Source organism: Temnothorax longispinosus, chromosome 4 (assembly GCF_030848805.1).
Source record: "Temnothorax longispinosus isolate EJ_2023e chromosome 4, Tlon_JGU_v1, whole genome shotgun sequence".
In the NCBI taxonomy this organism is placed as follows: domain Eukaryota; kingdom Metazoa; phylum Arthropoda; class Insecta; order Hymenoptera; family Formicidae; genus Temnothorax; species Temnothorax longispinosus.
Window position 1 is genome coordinate 1,924,428 of NC_092361.1, and position 16,724 is coordinate 1,941,151.

Sequence of the window (16,724 nt, forward strand, 5' to 3'; positions counted from 1 at the left end):
GACATTTAAAACACACATTGGTTTTTAATCTTAATATTACTTACATAACGAAATCTATATTGATTTCGATAGGCAAAATCGATCTAGTTTATTAAAGCTTAAGAATCATACAAGTTATGAATTAATGTAACAATTGCACGTACACCAGTTTTTTTGACAATTTTTAGAACTTGTAAAAATCGTATGTACCGCAGTTCAAGCATGTCTATTCGATTCCCGTAAGTTGCTTCCCTCTTTTATTTTCACGGTCGTTAAAATCGCAAGAATGTAAATTGTCTTTTTCTTATGGGATCCCATAAAATTATGGTTAACCGCATCCACCCTTTTTACAACAGCTCCGTTTCGGAGGACGATACCCACGGGTATTGTCACCCGTTAAGGGATTGTACTCTGCAAAATAAAGTGTATATATGGATATCACATCATTTAAATTTACCTTACGATTAGAGGTACGACTTTATATAACGTGAATCTCACCTGATTTGAACGACTTCGATTTTGCACTTGTACCAGGGGTCTCGTCGTCGCTTGCGGCACCACCGAGTTTTGTACCCACGTTTTTATTTTCCAGCAATCTTAAGACCTTTAGTCTCTTTTTTTCTTTTTCCTGAGCAAAAGAGGTAGATCGCTCCGATTTATATTTCAAAAATATAAGGGTAAAGAATTGTATCTTAACGTATCGAATAACGCGTAGCAAAAAGATACCTCTTCCTCTTTGACCTGAGCTAATGCGCGACTCTTGTCGTAAGCCTCTTGCATTTTCTGTCGCGCCAGTTCCACGTTGGCTGACAATTGTGGCAATTCGTCGGTCTCTGGACATACAATCGATACAACAAATCATACATATTTGTATCGTGAGTAACATTGCCAAATTATTTGTTGCCCGTCAAGTGTCACAAGTTTGGGATTCTGAAACAAATTTTATTTACTCACTCTTGCCGAGTGCGGTATCTCGCCGACTCCTCGCGACTTTCCAACTCTTGTATTTCTCTTGGATATGTGGAAAAGTATAGAACGCGATGATGCCGAGCCCCACGAGGTACCATCCTACGGAGGCTATCGGAGCCCAAACTGAAAGGCAAAAAAAAGCGTTACAATTGGTTCCGCGAGCACAAAGCTCGTTCCAGGAAACAGGAAGAAAAAGTAATCGCAATGACACGTATGTAAGTATAGGAGTATTAGTAGGCACATATGCAAATTCCCACGATACGTACTCGTTTGGAGATAGCTCGGACTGTCTCGGAAGTTCTCCATGTTCCTTTATGTGTTCAAGAAATTTTCCAAGACGTCACAACATGTCACAACTCGATATGCAGTCCACGCTGCGATCATCGGCCGTTTGACGCTCCAATTTTTCGCTAAACTGGAATGTAAATTCGACACCCGACAGCTCGACTCACTCCAGGATGTGCGTCCAGAAACATCAGCCGAGTCACTCGAGTGCTGAAAATCCCACAGCATTATGTTACGTCGCTCGGTAATTGTACCTGGTTCGTGTCCGTGCTATGGTTCATGTCCGAACTTCAGATGGAGGGGATACATGTTGGCCACGCACACCAAACACCAACGCAAGCCCCTTTATTGTCGGACAGAGGAAGAAAGAGCGAAGAAAGTATCAGGATCTCCAAAGATATTGAAAATGAAACATTCGTTGATAAAAAAATGTTTTAGATAAAAGTTTTATATATATATGTATATATATATAGATAATTTAATACATTTTAGGTGTAAGACTGTAAGAAATAAATAGCTTTTTTTTTAATTCTATGTACTTAATGTCAAACAAATTCTTGATCGGAGAGTATTTACATCGTTTTTTCTTACACATGTGTATAACGCTAGAGCTAATTTAATATCCATATTTTTCATTAAGATTTGTCCTGCCGTCCCCAGATTGATCTTGCGGCGGTACCCACGTGGAATAATCTTCCGAGTGGACATCTTGATCGTACTGTTTTTTTATACCTTTCAATTTCTCTGATTTACTATCCTTTTTTCGTTTCTTGTCGTCTGAAACGTTAACGTTTTGTTTCCTTGTTTCCTGATCAACGTTTTTCGTGACACACGGTTTATCGTCAGTTTTCGTACTACCATTTGATTCCGTGTCGTCCTTACATGGTATGGATTTTTTGCATTCGGACTTGTGTACATTCGCATCTCCTTCGTCTCCTTTCTCTTTTACGTCATCATTCTTTTCTTCTTGATCATCAACATCATCGTCATCATCTTCTTCTTCATTATCCATATTATTACCATATGATGAATCTCTCTCGGAATCATCTTTGTTCTGAAAAATGTATTATTTTTTTAGTCATAAGTAAAATAATAAAACGTTTTCATATAAAAAAATTTAAAAAAAAATACAAAAATAGATTGCTTACGTTTGCCTCAAAAAGCTTTCTTCTTCTTTCCAGCTGGGAAACCTTTCTCGCGGAAGGTTTTGATTTTTGCTGATCATCCTTATCTTCTGCTTGCACTTGACTGACAAGCGGCGGCAAATTGGCCGGCTTTGTAAGGTTTATTAATTTAACAAGTTTCATTTCTTCTCTGCGTAAATTCTGCAACTCCACTTTCATTTTCGTTATGTCGCCTTTGCTCAAAGTAAACGTAATTAAATTGGACATAAAGGCATCCAGCGAATCCTCGTTGGACTCCCTTGCTTTAGCATTATTTTCTTGTGCTTCTTTTAAGCGATCGTTCAAACGTGAAATTTTGTTCGCGATCTCGTTGTGCTTCTCAGTCTGAAAAATAATATCAATGAATTAGTTAAAAATATATTTGTACATATCATACAAAAATGTAGACGTAAGTGAACAAAATGGCATTACCAATGAGCTATATGTCTCAACTTTTTCCTCAAATTTGCCAGCTTGTTTCATTCTCTGTTCACGTTTCTTCTCTACTGTTCCTGTTCTGTCCAAGAAGTTATCTTCGTCCGAATCGTAATAATCTTCCTCCTCCCAATTCCTCGCTTTCTTCCTTCGACTCTCTGCAATTAATAATCCATCAATAATTAGGAATAAAATTTGCATTCGTCAAAACTTATCCTTTATTTATATTATACGGTACCGTGATTAGCTTGTCTCAATAACCCGTGTCTATCTAAGATTCTGCAGGCTTCCAGAGCGCATTGAACAACGGATTCTTTCTTCTTCCCTTTGACAAGAGCCTCCGCTTTCATGGAACGACCGCCAAAACATTCTTTGGGTAAACTGAAATTTTTATTTTTAAATAATATGAATAAAAAGAAGAAAGAAACGACAAGTCAAAGTACGATATAAAGAATAAGGGTACTTTTAAAACAGCGCTTAAAAAGATTGTCTCTCATATAACTATATTTACTTTATCCAACACAAAAATTGGCCTATTCCTTTCTCCTCTACTTGATATTGCAAATCGTATCCCTCTCTTTCGAACCAGCCTCTCAGTGTTTTCTTAGGATCGTCCAAATATAGCTCCTCATCTACCATAGAAGCGTAGGGATTCTCCGTCAAATCTGTTTCCTCGTCAGCGTCCTCTCCCATTCCCCAATCAATACCCTCCTTCTCCGCCGCCTGTCTCGCTCTCTCCTCTGCTTCTTCTTCCTCTTGCTGTCTGATCTCTCGTTCCCGCAATTCCGCCAATCGTTTTTCCTACGAACAAATATGTTTGAAAGTCTCGCCTTTTACGAGAATACAAGTCGCAACACCCGGCAAACTATTATTACATCGATTTATGTGACTAACTACATATAAATTTAATTACAAATAAAACTAACTTTGAGTTGAGTAACCGACAGTTCGGATTCCTCCTCCTGATCGTCCGCTGGGGCTTGCATAATATATTTTCTCTGGCTACAACCGAATCTTATCATATGGCCGCCATGCAGCCGAACGTAGGTCCTCGATTTTATAAGATGCCCGTTCCAAAATGTGCCGTGCGTGCTCTCCAAATCGTACAAATAAAAACCCGTGGAGTTCTTCTCGTCCCCCGTCGCTCTGTACTGAATAATCGCGTGATATCTCGAGACAGTCGGATGGGTGAGGAACAAGTTGCAGGAAGGCGATCTCCCTACCACGTAGAAACTTCTCTCGGTCAGATCAATCTCCTTCAGAATCATCCCCGACTTAAGGACCTCTAACTTATACTCCCCGGTCGGTCTCCCGCCCCACTTTGGCTCCGAATAGGGTACGGGAACGTTTCTCCAGTCAGGCGTGACATTTTCGTCCGCAGAACTGTCCGATGTTGACTTGTCGCTCTTATCTTCGGCGTCATTCGACGGAGATGGACGAGCAGGCTCGGCAGCCTCCTTACTCGCGGACAATTCAGACGGTGGTGGAGGTGCCGTGTCGTTGTTCACGGCGCGAATTTTTCCGGTCTTACCCCGCTTGGGGCCGATCAGTAGAAGCGGCTTCTTGAACCCAGGTTCTTGGCAAGCGTCACCCGCATCATTTCCAGAACGCTCAGACGTGCCCTCCGTTTCCGATCTGGTGCTCTGCTCGTCGCACGCTGGTGATTCGGGAATCGCTTCGCCGTTACTTGCGTCAACGTTGTCGTCGGGAACATCCTCGGGAAGGGAAGCCACGGAAGCATTCTCCCGTTCGCTCGCCTCCATGGTTGCAGTCTCGTTGACTTTTATGCCGGGTGGCACTCAAGTGTCATACAAATTCCTGTTTATATTCTTATAAATGATTATTAATTTGTCGTTGTCAATGAGGATTTGAGTGGCACTTTCAATGTTTACGTTCGGATATTATGATCACGTTGAACTTCGCATAACCTATTAAACAAACCAGAGAGAAGAATGAGAGACGATACGGCGGTGATCCGCGAACACGATACGTCCTCTCGGAACGATATAAAACGTGCACATGAACTACGTAGCCAATGTCCACGTGGGCCACGGGGTAACACATGTGCACGATTTAGGTTGCGTTCTGTGCTAATGTCGGTAACGCAAAGTTATTGATTTTTTGTTATGTGAGCGAGCGAGATGACAATATAAGAGCGAGCGAGACAGTAATTGGAGTGAGCGAGATGCGAGATAAGAATAACACATGCAAAAGGCTCGGGGGTGGGGATCTGATTGGGCGCATTCAGCAGAACAAAACCGCTCAGTAGCAATCGAACGTGATTGGCTCTTACTTTTAGACCCAACAAATCAACGTAGCGTGTTGATAAGACGACACTCAACAGTTGTGTCTGCTGAACGCAGCCATATTGAGGATCGAGCATCGAGCCTCGATCAGATCCCCACCCCCGAGCCTTCTTGCGTTTATATAAGCTAATCGTTTAATTGGATATTTGTATCAACGATCGAGAAGTTTATACCGATAGACGATACTTTTCACTTACCTTCGAATTCTTCCTCTTCCATTGATCGTCATGAAAATTTACCGTGTCGATTTTTAAATCTCTTTTCTCATCAATGCTTATACTTATGAATTTTTACATTATAAAAAAAGTAGCGATTTTTAGCTAAAACTTAATTAAAATCCTAATAAATCCAATAAAAGCTTTTTGCAACTAAATATGTTGGATAGTTTTAGTTTAAAATTAAGATTCTCGGACTAAATTTTGCACAGTATGCATATTCCTTAAAATTTAATCGATATCGAAGCAATAAATAAATATTGCTGAATTTATAACAAAATTTAATAATCCTTCACGATTTATAGGATGTTCATCGCAAAACGGAATAATCGCAGAAACAGTCGCGAGCGTCAGTTTAATAATAGGATTTATATATCTCAGTTTATTTAATTAAAATATACAGATTATATAAACGTGATCACACATTTGTTCGAGTTCCTCCGATATTTATCCCCCCCCCCCTCCCCGCAATTCTCTTAACCTGAGATAAATCGCTATATAATATTTCTTCTCACTAACAGTTCTTCTCTTCGTCTCTCTTACAGCATTAAACTCTTTATTCTTTATCTCTTAAAAAATACTCGGTTTCATCATATCTGTACGATGTAACAAATGATAAATCTACAGGCGCGTCGGGTAGATTCGACCTTTTCGTTTTAAAATCGCCTCCCCCCCCCCCGCAATTTGTTTCAACGCCTTGTTCCTTTCCTGTATAATCGTTTAAAGTTCATCTATACAATATCTCTGTTTATATATAATATATATGTCTATTAACACTGTATATTTACATGCAGCATGAGACCTATGGACATGCACCAAAAAGGGATAAATACTCTTAAAATAAAAATCTTCGCCGTTAGCTAACACGCACATGTCTCTCCCCGCGGTAACTCGGTTCTACCCCACCCCCCCCCCCTCGCAACATGCTTTTACTTTTGAAATTTTACCTCGAAACTTTCATCAGAAATATAAATCCTTTATTTACACGCACACACATACACACGTGTTCGCGAGTGGTAACTATTGTAGGCACGCGTCATCCTTTTCCTCCCTTTCGCTCTCTCGTCTTTGATAATTGTCTCGTAGCGCGTACACTGCTTCGCAGTGACAATTTCTCTCCAAGCAGCTTCCCGAACGATATATAGCATATATTATCTGCGCGATCTTATTTACATAGAAAATCGAATCACCTTTTATAAGCTAATTTAATAAATAGTCGACGTAATATCGATAAATATATACTTATGGTTTACATTTTACACTTCTTATGTTAGTAATATACTTCATCAGCGTTTTCATCATTTTCGCTCGCTTGTTTTTTCTTTTCTTTAGAAATGTATAAACCCTAAAGTGACTACATTCCGTAAGATACACGTATTCTTTCTCGTTACCGAAATTGCTCTAAAATATTCTTCCTCATAGATGCAGAGTTGATCACGCGAACAAGAGAGGAAATAAATGTACATTCGTAATATAAGTCAAAACTCATCGTATCTCAATTCGTCAGGCAAATATAAAACAAACGCGTTATGCGTAATTTCCGTAACGAGAAAGATGGATATTCCTGAATCCGTCTTCTTTTCCTCTGCACGAGATGCAAAATGGATAGCTCCATGTGAAAGACTGATATAGAAGATTATATACGCTGTATTTTATATTCTGACATTAATATACGTATGTATATTAATGTCAGACATATACATATATCAGATATAAATCTTTCTTACCCCGATGACTTAAATTATTATTATTAGATCACTAGTATGATAGTGCACGTTTGTATTTGGAACACAATTGTTGTACAATTGTTCGCACCGACGGAAATTTGAATTTCCTCGATTATTTCTTTCCTAAGCTGTGTGCCTCGCGAATATATTCCCTCTAGTTATAATCTAAACTTTTATAACGCACAGTAAACAGTCGTTTGGTGCTTCGTACCGAGTGGTCGTTATTCGAGACCATGAGCCTGGAATCTTTTCCAGAGGTAGATTTAAATCCTTTTCCTTTTTTTTTCATATATTATTTATCTACGCAACGGTTTTATTATATATATCTATGAATCGATGTACTTCGCAGATAAAGGCTGCCAATTATTCTCATATATTAATTCTTATTGTAATTCTATTCACACGCAATTACAATTGTTCCAACAACCACTCCGTACTCAGCCAAGGCAGATCAGTGTGATTGCATATCCTACGTACTAGAAAATAGTTGAATGCCTTAATCGTAGATTTATTCTCTAAATACGGTGTGCTTTTTTGCGAGTTCTTTCCGAGCCGTCATCGAAGACTTTTACGATCAAGCGGAATCAACGAGGAGGGGAGAAAGGGGAGAAATTATTTTCCAGGACTACACGCGCACAGCTACGGGCCCCGCGAATTCGTATTCCATATTCAGCGTTTGATCGCCCCACTCGGTCTAAGGTAAAGATTGCAAACAATAGTTATCACTGAGAATGTGCAAGTGTGAGATATGCATACGGACCCCATGCCTTTAATATGCAACCGTACCTTCTTATTGTCAGGCTACTTTACGCCCATATTATACTTTCATGTTTTTTTTTGTCCTACGTGACATTTGCTAATCTACGCGAATATTGGAAAGCATACAAAAGATCGCGAATATTTTCTTTGTATTTTTTATATATTATAAATTTCTCGTGGTAATAATTTACCATATCGTCCTTCAACCATTCTTCTTGTATGCCAATTCGACTCGACTTAAATATAAAAGAACACTTTGCCTTTGTAAGAGAGAACGATATAATCTTCCTTTATAAAGCGAAAGCACAGTCTTGTAAATTATACAGGGAATTTCGAATATAACGATACTCTTTCAAGGATGACTAGTTTAATTTCTTTTAGTCCATTCCAAATAATATCGCAGTACATCCTTTATGAGGAATTAATGTGACCATGTTTAATAAATAGAATGGGAGAGCGTAGCAATTTATTTCCATGCAAGCAATATTATAAAATGAAATAGATATATGCACTTCATGTATGAACATAAGAGGCCCGTGTAGATAATTCCAATAACAAAATACAAATGGTATATGCGATAAATCAACAGTAATTGATGTGATCATGTTTAATAAATAGAATGGGAGAGCGTAGCAATTTATTTCCATGCAAGCAATATTATAAAATCAAATAGATATATGCACTTCATGTATGAACATAAAAGGTCCGTGGAAATAATTCCAATAACAATATACAAATGGTATGTGCGATAAATCAATAGTAATTGTCACAAGCAGATATAAGTATATGTGTAGGTAGTTTGCGATACCAAATTTCAACATATATCAAAATAATCCTACCTTGCTTAATCAATTTATATCTGATTTTATTCTACTTTCCAAAACGAAAAAAAAAAACAACTTATAATGCTCAGAGCCCCATTCGTAGTAAACATCTCGAATAAAAGAAAATATATGGTCTCAAAGATGAAAGATGAAGTTTTTTTTAAAAGAGAGAGACATATAGTAAAATGCACGTAACAATCGCTGTTATATCGTAACTAGATAATTCGCAGACAGTAAAATTAAGGGTAAGAATGTCATACCCTAGAAAAAAACTCGCGAATTCGCAAAACTACAGTCCTTAACTACCACCTTACTTTCCAAGACGTTTGATTCGAGATCGCGTGCTCAGGGATCGAGCACTAGGATTGTACGGTGATTTGCCTTTCTTAGCTATGCCAGAAGTGGAACCTGCTGTCGAGGGATTTATGGTCGCGCAAGTACTCACGCTTCCACCGTTACCGTTCGCTTGTTTAAGTTTACTGGCTGACAATGAGGAAGACCTGACTCTACTCGATTGCAGCGATCCACCGTTCGCGGACTGCTTCAACTTGTTCGGTAGAGGCAATCGATTTTGTTTCACTACGCCATACTGATGTACTAATTGCGCAGATATTGTATGTCCGGCGATGTCTACGTTGCGCGAACGTAGTGTTTTCACAGGTGTTGCCGCCATTGTGTCTGACCTAAACAAAATATAAAATAGCAAAGTTTAGTAAAAGTTCATGGAACCTGTTTAGACGTTAATAAGATGCAATCTACATTATTTTAACGATCCATTTAATTTGTTAATCTTCAATATAAGTGATAATATTTATATCGTTTCATACGACTTTATTCCAATATATCACGCGAAAATTATTTCCTGAAAACGGTAATATAACTAAACCAACCTTAACCATCGTTGCGGTAATGACGTATCCGTAGGACCGATTATCGTTACCGGCCTATTTATAGTTCTTCTACTGTTACAATTAGTCGTTCGATTATTCCTTCCTTGGTCCCAATCCCTTAGGCCAAAACTACCTCTTAATTGTTGCAAACGAGGCGAACCGTTGATGGACGATCTCCTAATGGCTTTAACAGGCGTAGCCTTTTTGCCTAAGCTTCTACGTTGGAACGTGTTCGATGATGAAGAGAGCGTCGTTAAACTGGCGCCGTTCAACGACGAGTCTGGTCGTCTATCCGACGTGGGCCAACTTAATCGGGCATTAGCATTCTCCATCGCTTGATTGGCCGGGTCGTTCTCGTCGGTGGGACTGTGCCTTTGGTCCTCGGAACGCGTCCTCCTCTTCGCGCACGGTTCTTGCTGCGCGCAGCTATTCTCGATTCCAGGTGAAACCGATGCTTGCGTGATCGCGCTGTGCTTGCGTTTATTATTTATGCCGCGGTCGCTAGTCTTTAACGCACTTTTCGTCGTCTCCTCCACCGTCGTGCTTCCCACGACAGACGATTTCTTTACCCTGCTGTACCGCGATTTCACGCTGGCATAAGTCTTCGAATCCGGACTCGGCGTAACGTCAGCAAAAGCATTCTGAGTTTGAGAAGAGCTGAGACTATGTCGTCGCTTTATCGTTCTGACGTCCACCCTCGCGGGAAATAAAGGGTGCTGCTTATGTCTAGATCCGTTCAAAACCCCATTCTTCACCTCGCCGTTGTCGAAACTGCTGCTCTTAACAGGAACAATGCCGCCACTCCGACGTAACCTACTTACGAAAGGAGCGGGTTGAAGCGCCTCCTCGTTCGCACCGGGAAACGTACTCTGCCGCGTCACGTTAGATACCTCTGTCTCGGGTATGACTTCTTCAGGCTCGGCGAACTTGACTGTCGATTTCGGATTTGATTGGATCAGAGTCTGCGCATCGTCGATTTTCGCTTTCTCGTTTTCATTCTCTTCAGCTACTTGCTTTATCTCGTTATCAGGATGTTCCGATTTCTCGTGATTGGTTTCATTCGCTTTCTTACTTTCCGCATCTCCGGATTCTTCTGCCATTTGACTGGAGGAGATTTCGGCGACCTGGATACTCTCATCAGCATCGACAGTCCCGATATTCTTGTCTATCGCGGTATTCTCTTGTAATTCCGATAAAGTGTCAATATCGGACAAAGCTGATTTTTCAGGACACGAAACTGTCTCCGGCTGTAACGTCTGATCGACAGCCTCCTCATTTCCGTTCGACGAATCCGGTTGTTTGGGATCAATGTCGAGATCCGTGGAAACGCTTGGCGGCGGTATTGGCATACACGGCGATATAATTTTTTGATTGACTGCCTCGATGTTTTCAAGCTCTTTCGTCGTAGTTGGCGTGTGTGTTCCGTGATGTATAACACGATCCTTCTTTTGATTAAACAGTACCTTAAACAAAGCCAAATGTGATCCCTAACGCATTAATAGTTTTAATAGTTCTTAATATTGACAGTTTTAAAATTATCAATATTTTCAGCAAATTTTTAATTTGTTACTCAAATTTTTAAGGCTTGAATTTCCCGTTTTAATTTCGTCAATATTTATATACAAATTATTTATGTACGTATATTAGACCAAAAATTTTACAAAACAAATATTTACCTCTTTGCGACATGGTCCCGACGGATCCAACATTAATGTTACAACACTGGTATTATCTGCTCGTAATCTCGTCGATGACCACCTCTCCAATGCACGATCCACGAGACTTTTCGAAGGATTTATCCACATTTGTGTATCAGCCTGTTATCAAAAAAATTTGTATACCTCACTGTTACATTTAAATTATCAACATATATACACCAGACAACTTGTATATACTTTCACTTTAATATAATAGTATGTACAATTAATAACATAAAATAAACAAAACTTACCCCATTACCGGTCTGCTGAGAAGCTATCAAATGTTTCTCATTGTGTCTGTCTGTGGCTTGAACAATAGCTACCGCAGCTTGCGGTGACAACATATTCCATAGGCCGTCAGTGCCGAAAATAAGACAACGGTTCGATTTAACGTCAACTGGAATAACCTTCACGTCCGGCTCGGGAGAGACGACAAAAGTGTTCAATTCGGAATTGTAACTCCATAAATCACCTGAAATAAATTTTTGTTCAGATTCTTTCGCACAAATGCAAAACCATCGGATACGAAGGGATACTCGCAAGTGTATAATTCTCACCTAGGGATCTCGCTACTGCAAGGAACGGAATTTCATCCATGTGAGTTGATCTTCGAACCGGACCTTTGTGCCCGATGCGAGGTCTGTTCCACACGACCCTCGGGACACCAGATTTACTGACCACTTTTCCACCCGATTCCTGTATGCGCGTCATCTCCGGCCCGCTCTCCGGCTTGTGATCCTTCGTCAGCGATTTCGCCCTCCATTGGGGATCACCCTCCGCCTGATAGCCCAATATAATAGCGGAATCTCCCACGTGACCTATGTATATCTTGCCCTTCCGGATGAAGGCGATGCTGGCAGTCGTGCCGGCCGTGGACGGCAGTCCGGACGCGGTTCTCGGCCATTTATCTGCTCAGAAAACAATGCCAGTTCAAGGTATACGTTTCGCAATACAAAGGCGAGCTCTTCGCGACGACGCTTCAAGGTCGACGTGCCCGTTACGCTTTACGCGCGCGCGCGAGCGACGGTACCGCCGTGGGAATCGCCGCGATCCGGATTTGCGAGGTGACGCGAGAAGCCATCGTTTTTTTTTCCCTCATCGATCCTCGACCTCAAATTTTCAGGTTAGCTCGAAGAATTACATAACCTAAATTCTAACCTAATCAGGCCTATAGTCGCGGCGGCGATGGCGACGGTGGTGGGGGAAATACGCGGGACGATGACAGAAATCGTCGGCCGTCGCCGCGGGGAAACCGTAAGCGGGGACAAAATCTTAAATTTAAAATTCACGCGAAAGCTAAAAGGATGGTCGCGCGAGCGAGTCGCAGTCGACGCGACGATCGTCATCCGTACCGAGCTCCCGCCACATCGCGATGTGCGTGTTCATGTATCCGTCCCTGATCGCCCGCAGCACGTCCTCGTCGCGCTCGCTCCAGAAGTTCCTCTGCTTCACGATGAGGTCCATGAGGTTCTCCTTGGCGAAGGTCGCGGCCTCCGCGCCGCCGTGGCCGTCGAAGATCCCGAAGAAGGCGTACTCCAGGTCCTTGTCGTCCGACGTCGGCTGGAACGCCACGCAGAACATGTCCTCCATGTATTTGCGACCGCCCTGGTTACAGTGGCCGGTCACCCGCAGATTAACGCCGATACTGAGCGGCATGTCGATGCCGGCGTGAACGACGATTCGTTCAGTAGCGACGACGACCGACGACGACGACGACGTCGCCGAGGTGCGAAGAACCGTCTGTATACGGTGCGCTTATTACGCACTCTATCACCGCTACGCACACTCGTCGAACGGAAGCCTCGCATTTACTGGGCAGGTCCGTGCACGTCGCGCGCAAGAGAGAGAGACAGCGCGGTGGAGAGTGGTGGAGGAAGGTGGAGGGGGGGACGGTGACGTTGCGCGGTCGGCGACGGAGGGCGACGCGGTGGGGATCGGCGGACGAATGGCAGCGAACGGCTGAGGCGCGAGAGGGGAGTCCCGTTTCCCCTCCCTCCTCCACCCGCTCTGCCCTCGACCTCACGCATACATGCACGTGCGCTCTCTCTCTCTCTCTCTCTCTCTCTCTCGTTCGTTCTTTCTTCCGCGGCCCGCGCGCTCGCGCCTCTTCTTCCTCACGCCGCGTCGACGATTTCACCGACACGAGCGCGGCCGACGTTCGCCGACGATTCTCGAGAAACGGCCGGAGCGGAAGATTTTGGAATGCACACGCACGCGTTCCCGCTGCGCCGTGCGTGTTTTCGAATATGCCGCCTGCGATCGATCGCCCGCGGGCCGCGCCGATCGAACTGAACTTCGACCGCGCGCGCGTTCCGTCAACGATTTCCCCGCGTCACCGAAGCCGCGACGCGCGGGAGAGGCGGCGGGGCAGATACGCGACGAGGGCTGGAACTGTGCGCGTGTACATACGTGTGCACGCCTCGCTCCGCCGTCGTCGTCGCTCGGAGAAGCCTTGAAAGTCGGCCGTCCCGATACGACGGCGAGCGGAGTCGCGCGATGCGAACCTCAACGCCTTTAAGGCCCGTGTCTCGCGATATAATATTTGTATTTTCGACTTCGCGCTTTCCCCATTACGTCCAATTACTCGGCCGCCACGTGCTACCGCCCCCACAGGCGGGCCTTCTAATTGGTCGCGGTGAGACTGCAAATTAGAAATGCGCTTTAGCGCCCGAAGATAGACAAGTAGAGATAAGAGCGCGTTTCTGGACTTCGCGAAGTTCGCGGCCGGTTTGATTTCGTTTACAAACGGCGCGGGTAGAGGGATATTGTTGCGAGCCCCGAATTTTACTTTGGATAGCGCTCGAGTTGTTTGTACGCGCGACGAACGAGACGCGTTTCGAGAAAGAAGGACAGCGAGATGCTTATCGTACGCTCCCAACGTTCTCTTTGTCCTTGTAAAATAGATAACGACGAAATTTTGAAAAGAAAATAACAAACGAGAAGGCACAGTCTCGCGACTTCATCGCGGGAATTTGCTTCGGACAATCGATCTATATATCTTCATAAATCGTCACTAATTTTTGAAGAAGAGAAAGAAAGAAAAAAAATTAGATACGCGCGGTCGCGCATATCGCTCCGAATTGATTTACCCGCGATAATTATTTATCTACCGATTAAGCACGGCTTCCGATCTTTATTTCGAATCACCGTCGAGGCGCGTCGCCCCTCGAGAGAACACTCTCACCTATCGATAAGTTCGCTTGTCGCAATTCATTTCTCTTTCTTTTTTTTCCCCCCAATTCGAATTACTTCGGTTTTCGCGCGGCAAGAAGAGAATCGACTTTCGAACGAGATTCCGCGTAAATTTCGCATTTTTCGATTAGCCCGGCGCGAAACTGAAGACCCGTTCCTTTCGTTTACATTTTTTTACTTTTCTTTTTTTCCTTCTATTTGTATAAAAACGTGTCTTTTCGCGGAGACAGCGTGAAGTGCGCGCGGCTGCGGTCGAGCCGACTCCTCGAGTCGGTCGGGGCGCGAATCACGTTTAAGGTTAAGGATTTAATACACGCTCGTGTTAACCACGTGCGAAACGTAAGACAGACTATAGGGAGACGGACGTTTCGTGAAATTTCCAAAAAGCGACCCACGGCTCGTACTCCAAGTAACACGCTACCTTGGTCGTATCGCACGCGCGCGCGCGCGGCTGCGACCAGCCGGCGGCGCGTTCCCCTTTCCCCGCTCACCCCCAAGCCTAGCCGCTCCTCCGGCCGCATCCCCACCGCGGCGGAAACTTTTCCGCGCCCCCTTTACCCCGCGCGGTTTCCCCGCCGCCTCGCTCCCCGTCCCGCGGCGAGCGCCCGATATCCCGCCATACTCCTCGTCAACGCGCTGGCCCGTCAAACTTCGGAGCTATATTCATGCCGCGCATCTCCGCTCACGCAGTCGCGCCACGTTGCCGCACTTCCTTTCTCCTCGATCTCTCCGTCTCCCTTCCTCACCGCGTCTCTTTTTCTCTCTCTCTCTCTCTCTCTCTCTCTCTCTCTCTCTCTCTTTATCGCTCGCGCTCTCTCGCCGCCGCCGCGCCGCGAGCAAGCAACCTGATTTCTTGTCCAGCTCGGCCGGACGACGCGTTGTCGTCGCGCGAAAGATGACGCACTTGGAAAAATTGTCCAGAGCGCTCATCTCCCCGAGCGAATTTGAAATTCGTTCGGGAATCGTATTACGCCTACGTTCACGTCGTCATGCCCGTCAATCTTTCCCAGAGACGTTTCCAGCGCGATTTAAAATTCGAGTCTCGGGTTTCTCGATACATATCCGCTTTCGGATATTTCACACGGGTTATCCCTCATCCATCCCTCCTCTTTCTCAATGTCCCTCGCGGTTGTCCAACGCAGGGAAGTTGAAATCTTGAATCTTATTGTTAGCAGCGAAAACGGCGACCCCGTTGGCACGGCGTAAAAGGCCTAAAAACGGCGAGAGAGCTCGAGCCGAGAGCGATCCGGCGAAAAGTGCTGAACGTGCCATCGCCGTCGTTTTGCCGTGGCGCGCGCGCTCGGCGCGGTTATCTCTCCACGCCGAGCAAGCAAAACACACGGTGGGGCACGTGTTTGAACTTGTTCGATCGCCACGACGACGAGCGGCGGACACGGCGGACGGCGACGTGGCAACGTCGCATCGCGCCGTTCAAAATAGCTCTCACCAGCTGTGTGTGGCGACTTTCGCCCGACCCGACGGATTAAAGTCCGCGCGGGAACGCGCGCGACTCTCCCGGGGGAAGGCGCGCGTCGCCGATCCGCCGGGCTTCGGACTTCGATCCTCGACGCGGGGCAGCGCGAACAAATCGGCCCCCGGGAAGCCCGGTTCCGCACCGTTCGGAAATCGAACGGTGGACAACCGTCGAGATGCGTCATCGATTGCATCATTCCCTCGGAAAACATGGCCGCCGACCGTAATGCAAGCACTACGTAAATCAAGCTTGCGAATCGCGGCGGCGATCAGGCGTCAGATTCGCGACAAAATAGAAAAAAGCTGGAAAAATCAGGACGGGAATGATTCCTCGGTCAAAAGAAAACGTTTCGGAGGTTTCTTTCGGGAGGAATTTAAGATTGTTCCCAATCGCAAATCGATAATTCGCAGGTCTGCCCGTCCGGCTTCCCGTCGCGGGCGTATCGAACGGCACTGCCGGCGCCATCTGTGTTTTATTGGCTACAATAAAAGGACAGGCCACGCTAATGTGTTATTTATTTTCCACAAGCGTGTATACACACGTTATATCATAAATTCCTAAATTCTGTCAGCATCGCGGCATCGCTCGCGCCTTTTTTACAGTCGTATTTTAACGTTATTCAAGAGATGGTTCTTGTTGGTAAACGATAAATAAACGCAAATCTGTCCCGTATTAGATTTGTCCGTTTTGCAAATTGCAAACGGACCGTTTCCGGCTATTTAAGTAGCTCGATCTCTCATTGGTCGAGCCGTTTCGAAGGGCCGCGTAAGGGCGCGCGAATATGGACGTCGTCGCTCAAAAGGAAA

At 44.4% G+C, this 16,724-nt stretch overlaps 3 protein-coding genes across 5 annotated transcripts; all 3 read right to left on the bottom strand.

The window, feature by feature from the left end:
- Positions 1–63: 63 nt before the first annotated feature.
- LOC139811038 (uncharacterized) lies at positions 64–1,459 on the bottom strand. Its single transcript, XM_071775054.1, has 5 exons — positions 1,215–1,459; positions 934–1,071; positions 706–812; positions 478–607; positions 64–390 (listed from the first exon to the last, which is right to left on the bottom strand). The coding sequence occupies exons 1-5, from the start codon at positions 1,252–1,254 to the stop codon at positions 308–310; spliced, it is 498 nt and encodes a 165-aa protein (XP_071631155.1). The 5' UTR covers positions 1,255–1,459; the 3' UTR covers positions 64–307.
- Positions 1,460–1,663: 204 nt separating this feature from the next.
- LOC139811037 (kanadaptin) lies at positions 1,664–4,828 on the bottom strand. 2 transcript variants are annotated; one of them, XM_071775053.1, is made up of 7 exons: positions 3,758–4,828; positions 3,343–3,632; positions 3,070–3,212; positions 2,829–2,989; positions 2,382–2,741; positions 2,116–2,287; positions 1,664–2,010 (listed from the first exon to the last, which is right to left on the bottom strand). In XM_071775053.1, the coding sequence occupies exons 1-7, from the start codon at positions 4,592–4,594 to the stop codon at positions 1,850–1,852; spliced, it is 2,124 nt and encodes a 707-aa protein (XP_071631154.1). In that variant the 5' UTR covers positions 4,595–4,828; the 3' UTR covers positions 1,664–1,849. The 2 variants fall into 2 exon arrangements, with proteins under 2 accessions (XP_071631154.1, XP_071631153.1); XM_071775052.1 differs by having other exon boundaries at positions 1,664–2,287; positions 3,758–4,826.
- Positions 4,829–5,887: 1,059 nt separating this feature from the next.
- Pp2c1 (protein phosphatase 2C) lies at positions 5,888–13,575 on the bottom strand. Of its 2 annotated transcripts, none has more exons than XM_071775198.1 (6): positions 12,605–13,575; positions 11,810–12,160; positions 11,504–11,724; positions 11,229–11,369; positions 9,553–11,039; positions 5,888–9,345 (listed from the first exon to the last, which is right to left on the bottom strand). In XM_071775198.1, the coding sequence occupies exons 1-6, from the start codon at positions 12,906–12,908 to the stop codon at positions 8,973–8,975; spliced, it is 2,877 nt and encodes a 958-aa protein (XP_071631299.1). In that variant the 5' UTR covers positions 12,909–13,575; the 3' UTR covers positions 5,888–8,972. The 2 variants fall into 2 exon arrangements, with proteins under 2 accessions (XP_071631299.1, XP_071631300.1); XM_071775199.1 differs by having other exon boundaries at positions 9,553–11,015; positions 12,605–13,572.
- Positions 13,576–16,724: the final 3,149 nt, after the last annotated feature.